The sequence below is a fragment of the Sycon ciliatum genome, chromosome 3 (genome assembly GCF_964019385.1).
Source record: "Sycon ciliatum chromosome 3, ocSycCili1.1, whole genome shotgun sequence".
NCBI lineage: Eukaryota > Metazoa > Porifera > Calcarea > Leucosolenida > Sycettidae > Sycon > Sycon ciliatum.
Genome location: NC_088645.1, coordinates 44,837,385 through 44,846,794, shown reverse-complemented (window position 1 = coordinate 44,846,794; position 9,410 = coordinate 44,837,385). Strand labels below are relative to the sequence as shown.

Below are 9,410 nucleotides of genomic sequence, written 5' to 3'. Positions count from 1 at the left end.
TTCGCTTGTAAAGCGAGGCAGATTGCTTGCCCATGCCACCGGTTGTCGAGAAGACCAACGGGACAAATGAAGCATGCTCGATCTCCCGCAGCCTCTCTTCATACGATCTCTTCTTCGCTTTCTCGTGGCGAACGTAGGTGGCAGAAATGGAGGAGGACTGGTTCGAAGACGCAAAAGGGTTGAACACCCGGACGTCGAAGAAGGTGCGTTCGAACCGCCCTCCCCACACTCCATTTGCTGCTACGTCCAAGCGAGCCTGGTCGTCGCGGATGGCGGTGCGATAGCGCAGCTGCTCCCCACTCAGGGGCTCCAGATGAGGCTCTACAGATACGTTGGTGGCAACACGCTTCAAGAAACCAGCGGTCACATCGCGGATCTCGTTATGCCTGATGGTAGGGTAACCGCCGGTGGGGCACGAGAGGGCATGGGCCACAGTAAACTGGCTTCCACAAACGCACCCTGATGGCATGCGCTGTGGTTGCCAGTTGTACCTTAGGTGCACTCCATCGCGAAACTCCGCTTTGGAGAGGGCAAATCCATGGCGCTTCAAGGGCCTGCAGGTCAGCCAACTGGAAGAGCCCTTCTCCGCAGCCAGGTCGATTACACGCTGCTTGGCCTCCGGCACACTGGAGCGGAGCAGCAGGGCTTGGGCTTTGACAGCATTCCGTGCTGTTATCCTCACCTCCGCCTTGGCAGTACGAACGAGACTGGTTGCAGAGCCGAGCGCCATAGTCTGCAGCTTGATGTTGGTCTGCAAGGACTCAGTCACCCTTCGCGATGCATCATACTGGGATGCGAGATCCACGGGATTGCCCAGCCCGAGCCCTCCGTGACGACATGGAAGCGCAAGAATTGACCTTTCCTCCGAGTTGACAATATGGCCGGTAAGAGCGGGGATGAGCCTCTCCATTAGCAGCTTCTCCACAGGCGTCAGAGCAGCTGCAGCTGTTGGTGTGGTGCGGCAGAGGAAAGACCACTTATTCTGCAGGCCTTGGGTGAGTGCAGCGTATGCAGCTTGTGGTTGCGTTTCCGCATACGAGGACAACTTCTCCACGAGGTTGAGCCATCTTGTTGCCTTCTGCTCAACAAAGCTATCCAGGAACGCAGGCGTACCAATAGCCGAACCCAGGTACCGGCAACCATCGACGCGGATGTCAACTCCAGTGTCGGCGAACATCTCCACTGCTCGATCATAATGCTTCGGTTTAACCAGGAGAACCGACTTGGACGGGTTGAGATGATAGCCGTAGGCAGGACCTTGCTCTGTTAGGCTATGCCACCATGCACGCAAAGGCATCAGCTTGCCACCTGCTCCTGAGTCATCAGCAAACCAGGCTTGCACAGTATTTGCAGTAGAGACTGACTGCAGCAAAGGAAGAACACCAAGAGCATAGAGAGGCATTGCAATCGGGTCCCCCTGCGTGGTACCTTCGGAAGAGAGGATGACTTCTCCACCGACAAAGAGCTGTGCGGGTTGCCTGTAAGTGTTGATGACAACTGGTGACATGGCTGGACAAAGATGCTGGATGTTCTGCAGATATACAGCACGATTCAAGCAATTGAACGCGTTTGAGGCGTCTGCTAGAAGGAGGCCTTCCGTTTCGTCATCTGCGAAAACTTCTCTCATGGCATGAATAGCGGCTTCTACTCCACACTCGTGACCGGCACAAAGCTGTAGGCTGCCGGCTGCTTCCAGGATGTCGTCTCGCAGAAGGCTGAGGATGGCTTTGCCCACAATCCGCCTTAAAACCTCCCCTATGCCGATGGGCCTGACTCCCGGTTTTTTGTCCAATGGGATTAGGCGACATGACGTGTAGGCTTGCAGTGACCAGGGGTCTGCCATGGATGTCGCCAAGCGCCTTGCACATGAGGCCACCGCATCACAAAGGTCGTCTGACGCAACACCAAATCCGGTGCACATTCGTCTCCATGTGTCGGCATCCACTCCAGAGGGGCCTGCTGCGCCATGGGTGCTGAGTGCAGCCCGGCGAACAACATCTCGAGTGAGTGCTTCGAACCGTACGGGGTGTGGTGGTGCTGGAGGTGTGCCGGGAAGCACGGCGGCCGGTTGGGTTGGTTCGGCAAGGGGGTGCTTTTCCACTAGGATATCTCTGACTGGCCTGTCGCCAATCCTGTCATCCAAGTCAAGTATGCCTCCCGAGGTGTCATCATCCAGATATTGCAGTGCTGCACCCAGTTTGCCGTCGGTCACAAGCGAAGCAACCCGTCTGGCATTATCGGTGGTGATCCTGTCCCGTTGCGCCTGTTGCTTTTCCAGCTGGTTATGTATGGTGCGACATTCATGCAGGAGGTCTGAAAGCGCCCCTGCTCTCCACAGCTCCAGACGACGCTTCAGACACTTGGCATGCGAGGAGGTGGCGGCTTGAAACGGCTTCTGGAGGAGTAGCAGCTGGAACACCATGGCAACTTTCAGAGCCTGGCCTTCAAAGGGACCGGCATTGCCAAATACCAGCAGATACTGGCTGAGCTGGTTCACAAAATCTTTGCCCACACCGCCACTGGGGACATCGAAGGCATTCGGCCGAAAATGCACAGCTTCGTCGTATGTTCTGTTGATGGCATTGGCACATTCTTCTGCAGTCATGGTGCCCAGAACAAAGTTGATCCGTGCTGTCTCGGTGTACACAGGCAAGTCAAATGTCGCAGGCCTCCCTGGTTGTGGGCAGTCGGGTTCATGTGGGCCTGGTACTGGTAGGTCATCCTGACTTTGATCGAGGTATGCCAGCAGCTGACTAGACGTTGACCTACCAATGGTACTGGACGGTGGCATGTCAGTTGCAGTGCGTGTAGACGGACTGGTTGAGCCCGGAACCTGCGCGTTCCCAATGAGTTGCTGGTCCAGAACGTCCCACGCCAACTGCTGAGACTCCGACACAGAATCGTTGGCGTTGTCGACTGTGATACCGGTAGTTCTACAGGCTGTGTCCTCTGTGGGCGAGCATTCTGAAGCAAGCACGTGCCGAACGGTTTGAACCTCTACGGGATGTGCAGTTGTACCGGTCCTGGTGACCGTTGGCGAATTTCGACACCTTTCCTTCCTCCCCGGCGTGCAGTTTTCACAAGCTCTGCTGGATTCTCGGCATTTACAATTGGCTCCAGAAGTACGTTTGTACGATTTTCTTGACCCGGGTTGATTTCAACCCTCCCCTTGGGGGAGGGTTGAAATTTGGGTTGAAATCAACCCGGGGCGAAATTTCAACCCGGGTCAAGCGCAATGCGTCATGTAAACGCGCCATTCACTTTGTGCACATGGCGGGTTGAAATCTGACCCGGGTCGAACTCAACCCGGGTTGAAACGCTTCATGTAAACACAGCCTAAGTGTAAGAGATAGTAGGGGTCAAAGCATGCATACGCGAAATGTGTACAATAATGCACGACGTGGGAAAAGTGGGAAATAGTAAGTTCATGACTGCGCAGCCATGACACTCCCGAGGAACAAAAGAAACAAACTATTTTACTGTGGCATTGAATAAGACAATGGAATAGATACTGTCTACATACATACATACGTAGAAACAAAGGTGAAAGCTACAGACACCAGCTCAGCCTGCATTTGTGCATTGAGCCTTTCCTTTGCCTTCTGGGCGGCCATGCGCTGAGGCCTGCTGCTAGCAACATCAGTGCTGCCGTTGTCGATGACATCAGTGCTGCCGTTGTCGATGGCATCAGTGTTCTCCTTCTCCTCCATTGCGGTCACTTCTAGCGGGTAGAGGTGGTTGATCGGTCGGTTCAGGATGGAGTTGGTCGTCTGTACTGTCGCCGAACGAGTCTTGCCGTCCTGCGCGCTGTCATGCAGTTCTCTGATTTTTCCCATCTTCCACATTCCACGTGGTAGCTGGTCGTTCTTGATCATGACCATGTCGCCAATCTTGGGATCAGTGGTTCGGCTCCTCCTGAGACGATGGTTGATTGGCTGTCGGCTGCGAAGTGCAAGGATATAGTCATCTCTCCACAACTTCCAGAACGTGTCCAGTGCAGCTTGCTGCTTCTTCTGCAGCGACGTAATAGTAGCGACTGGATCTCGTTGGGGCATGTAGTCATCTGACTGGATATCGTCAGGAAGTCCCAGTGAGCGAGTTGGGGCAATGAAGTGGTTTGGCGTGATGATTCCATCTGTCGACTCTGACGGTACATACGTCAATGGGCGTGTGTTGAGCATTGCCTCAACTTCCGTTGTGATTGTGTTGAACTGCTCCTGGGGGAATCGACTGCGGCCGATGGCTTTGTGGAAAGCTCGCTTCACCAGACCAACTAGTCGCTCATAGAAACCGCCTTGCCACGGTGCAAACTCAGTGGTGAAAACCCAGGTTACCTTGTGTTCTGCAAGGTAGCAGGCCTGCTCAGGGCAGGTTAGGATCTTTTTCCACTTCTGATCGAGGTACGTCTGTGCCAACTTAAACTGTGGCGCATTGTCTGAGATGATCTTGTCAGGTCGTCCTCGCCTGGCAATGAATCGTTTCAAACAGTTGACGAACTGGGCCGTTGTTAATCCCATCACTACTTCCAAATGAACCGCACGGGTTGCCATACAGGTGAAGAGGCACACCCATACCTTCTGTGTTGTACTGCTGATGTTGACGCTGAATGGGCCGAGATAGTCGAGGCCGATGTACTGAAATGGATGAGACTGCTGTACTCGTTCTGCTGGTAGCTGTGGCATCTGGGGTAGACGGAACGGTTGCCCTTCGTGTTTCTGACAAATGACACATTTACTCAGAACGGCTTTCACAGCTGCTCGCCCTTGTGGAAGCCAGTACTTCTGTCGAATCTGGGCAAGTGTGTGAGACACTCCGGCATGAATGAGACGCGCATGAACTTCCCGGATGATCAGAGTACTAAGCTTACTGTGTCGGGATATCAGCATAGGGTGAGTCGCATCTTCAGGTAGCTGAGCGTTGTCTAGCCTTCCATGGCATCTTAGCAGTCCTTCAGCATCCAGGCGAAGTCCGAGCTGGTCTTGAAGGGGGTGACGAGTACCGCTGTCTATAGCTTTGAACGCATCCGTGAAGTTCTGTCGTTGGTGTTGTCTGATGATGATCTTCTCTGCGATGCTGAGATCACTGGCTGCTACGTACTTGGTGTGCGAAGCATCATCAAAGACCATTGCTGCGAGGGGAATCTTTGGCCGTAGCTTCTCTCGTGTGCTGCTACTGACCTTGCTCCAGATCTTCTTGCCAATGAAACGGAGGCAGATTGCTGTAGTCCTCAAGAGCGATCTGAGGGATGAAACACGTTGTTCTGCTGCCTGAAGCGAATACGTTTCTGTGCTGTCGTTGATGACGGCAGCTGTGTTCCCAATTGTAATGAGAGGGGAGCGTCTCTCTTTGTCTGCTTCTGCAATGTCTTCTTGCGTGACGATCAGTTTTCCTGTTGGCCAGTCCTCTTTGTCTCCTGCTAGCCATGCAGGACCTTGCCACCAGAGAGAAGACTCCTTCAACTCCTCTGGCTGGAGACCGCGTGTTGCTATGTCTGCAGGGTTGTCCTGGGACTGAACGTGACGAAACTGTAGCTGCTGATTGGATTTCACTTCCTTCACACGATTGGCAACAAATGTTGAGAGATGATGGGGCGTTGTGAGCCAGTGGAGAACACACTTGGCATCAGTCCAGAGGTATGTTGGGATGTTGTTCTGAAGTTGAAGCTGGGATTGGATGAACTTGACCATCCTGAATCCGATGACCACGCCGAGCAGTTCCATACGAGGAATGGTGACTGATTGCTTCTTGGACGGTTTGTTGGCTGACGGGGTCAGTCGGGATCTGGAGAAGATGAGATTCACCGTGTACTTGTTGGAATCCGGAATCTGCACTTGGAGGTAAGCTGCTGCTGCATATGCATCCTTGGATGCATCTGTGAAGATATGTAGACTCATCGGTTGACTTGCACTCGCAGGACCAATGAACCTTGGAATGGTGACGGTCGTCGTCTGCCGGAGTGCTGATTGGATGTTGTCCCACTCCAGGAGCATTGGTGCGGACAATGGGGCATCCCACTCCAGACCTTCCTCCCATAGCCGACGAAGGTACCGCTTCCCTTGCAGTGTAGATGGTGTCATCAATCCGAGTGGGTCAAACACGCTTGCCACTTTGTTCAGCACGCTGCGCTTTGTGACTGGACCGACTGATTTCTCATTGATGCTGTTGGACACGGCGATGTTATCTGCTTTGCTATCCCACTTGAGCCCAAGGACTTTGGTAGATGCTGATGGCAATCGGTCGATTTCCTGAATCTTGTCCAACACTTTGTCGGAGTTGGAGGTCCAGTCCCGTAGGTTCATGGATGCATCTGAGAACAGCTGCTTGGCTTCCTTGTAGAGATGAATACCTTCTTCTGGGGAGTAGACCGTGGTTATTAGGTTGTCCACATACAGATCACGTGCAATAGCACCAGACACATCGGTCTGGGCCTGTGTGAGGTGCAGCTGAATGGTAGCAGCGAGCAGAAATGGGCTCGAGACTACACCGAACGGCACTCGACAGAAACGGTACGCTGTGACATTGCCGTTAACCTTCTCAGGTGTGGTACAGTCCTTGTACCAGATGAATCGGGTGACGTCCCTGTAACTTGGCTGAATAGAAATTTGAAGAAATGCTTTCTCTACGTCAGCGCTAATCACAATTGGCTTGAGACGGAAACGCATTAGCAGGCCGCAGAGGTCAGGGAGTAGCACTGGGCCACGGTAGAGGCAGTCGTTCAGGCTTGGAGATGTTGCACTCGCTTTGGCAGATGCATCATACACTATCCTGACCTTTGTTGACTTCGCTGGTGTCACAACGGGGTGGTGTGGCAAATAGTGTTGTTTACCACTGGTTCCGGAAAGTTGAACTTCTTCAATGATTCCCTTAGCTAGCTGCTGTTGGATCACCTTGTCATAACTCTCGAGCAGTTGTCCGTCTGTAGCGAGTCGTTTTGCCAGTGATTTCATTCGGCCAAGGGCTAAGCCGTAGTTGCTAGGAAGTTGATCTTTGGTGTCATCAGGCTTCCATGGCCATTGGATGGAATACCTGCCATCGGAATATTCCGTTGTCTTGCGAAATTGCGCCAGTGTGATTTCGTCATCATTCGCGTAGGGTGAATCCTTGATTCCGATATTCTCCAGTTGCCAGAATTGAGACAGTACACTGTCCTCTGTGTTACGGTTGGAGACGCTTGCAGCTCCTGAGAAAATCGAACCGCTGCTGGTAACCACCAGGGAGGTCGTGTCATCATTGCTGCATTCATCCGGTAGTGAACTGCAGCCGGTGAGCAGGTATCCAAATTCGGAGGAGACTAGCTTGAGTCCTGATGGCAGTGTGATAACATTATTGCCCACCAGTTGCCAAAAGTAGTCAGCACCAATTAGAAAGTCGATGTTGACAGTTTCCATTGCGTGAGGCACAGAATCTGCTAGCGCTGTTGGAGACAGCTGTTCAAGAAACGCCAAGTCGGTCTGTTGCACGGCTTGGGCTTGTTTCACAATTGGGTTGGTTATGGTAGGCAGAGTATTCACCATTATCTGTGCCATGTTACCGTCTCGGAGGTTGACAGCGAGTTGGAACGATTGCGAATTGAAGCTCTTGGACTTAGTTGCTGCCATGGTGTTCAGGTAGAGCCTCTCTTCATTCTCGACTGGTAGCTGGAGTCGTTTAGCTAGAGCTGCAGTGATGAACGATCGTTGGCTGCCACTGTCCAGTAGTGCGTTGACCGTGACCTTCTTCCCACAATGGGCAGTCCCGTTACACTTAGCGGTTTGCAGCATGGCTGACTGAATAACTGCTTTCAGTGTTGAGACGCTCGTGGTGGCTAGTTCCGTGGTTTCATCTGGAATTGCCGTCGGCTCTTGGCTTGGCATCTCTGCCGGTGACAAAGCTGCGATTGCTGCTGTCTGTGGGCTGCCATTGGCCAGTGAATTTGTTTGCTGGTGTTTCGGAACTTCGACTGCTGGATTGTATTGTTGACCCTTCTTGGGACAAATAGCACGACTGTGGCCTGTTCCGCTACAGTGGTAGCAATTTCTACTACGGTGTGCACAATTCCTTGCGATATGGCCTTCTTTGAGGCACACAAAGCACCTACGTAGGGACAACAGTTGATCCTTCCTGGAATCCAGTGTTGAGTAGTTGGTACACTCATCACTGAAATTGCTTGACCGACAGAAGACGCAGGACGGTTCTCTTCTGGGGCTTGCCTGGCTGGATACAAATCCCATTGTTGGTGGACGATGGTGTTGTTGCTGGTGTCCATGTATCTTAGGCTGAGGTGTCTGGCTGATGTTGTCGGCGAACTGACGAACTGTGTTCTGCATTGCTACATACTTCGCTAGCATCTCCCGTACTGTTTTGACCGTCCATGGCACAGTATGGTCGGATCTCTGCTCCTCCAGTTTGCTGACAAGCTGGAACGGGAACTTCGAGAAGAGTTGCTGAATGAGGACGCGCTGAGTATCCAGGTTCTCTCCCTGAGCTTCCAATTGACACAGGAGTTTCTCCATTTGGTCAATGGTAGCCTTCACTTCAGTAAACCTGTTGTTACATTGTGGCAGCTGTGCCAGTTTACGATACAGTGTTGCCACTATCAGCTCAGGCTGTCCAAATTTGTCCTTCAGCATCGTAACTGCGATAGGATAGTTAGCTGCTGTTATTGGAATGCCTTCGATGGCTGCTGCGGCGACACCCGTCAGGACGCTTTTGAGGTACGTGAATTTTGATACGTCCGGCAACGATTGACGAAGACCAACAGAGGACTCAAATGTCTGCCAGAATTCTGGCCAGTCCATGATGTCTCCATTGAACTGAGACAGTTTCAGCTGAGGAAGTTTCACCACTGGACTGGAGCGTGCAGCTTGCATGGCTGCTACTGCTGCCTGTGCCGCCACCTCAATGGTGGACAGCGTTGTTGGTGCACTGTGTATACTGACACTTGACGATGCTCGTCGGATGCCATCTACACTGATCATAGCCGGAGACTCGTTCTGGTCTCTAGAATCTTCTTCCAGCTGCACTGCTGTTTGTTGATGCGCCCGGTCCTCGTCAACTACTGGTATGTCCTCAGTGGCACTGGCACTATTGGTGGTGGCATCCACTTAAGTCACTGAGGCTTTCTGCTGCTGTTGCTGAGCAGCCAGAATGGCGGATTGGGACTGACGCTTCACTTTCTCCTCTTCAAATACGACTTGGTCGACAGCTATCTGGGCATCTTCAAAAATGCGCCAAGACACATTAAATTCACGCTCCCACTCCTCTTCTTCGTCGTGTACACTACATCTTTCTAAGTCGTCCAGAACATTGAAAATCTCATCCTGGGTGAGTAGTATTTCTCGTTTCAACTGTACAGCATCGTCAATCTGGGGCTGAAGCCTCTTTGGATCGATCCATACTTCCACATAGCTTTCTGTTGTTTTTTCCAAAAT

At 52.4% G+C, this 9,410-nt stretch overlaps 1 protein-coding gene across 1 annotated transcript; it reads right to left on the bottom strand.

Moving 5' to 3' along the window:
* Positions 1-3,515: 3,515 nt before the first annotated feature.
* On the bottom strand, positions 3,516-8,957 carry LOC135813135 (uncharacterized). The gene has a single exon (XM_065326353.1). The coding sequence runs from the start codon at positions 8,955-8,957 to the stop codon at positions 3,516-3,518; it is 5,442 nt and encodes a 1,813-aa protein (XP_065182425.1).
* Between the last annotated feature and the right edge of the window lie 453 nt (positions 8,958-9,410).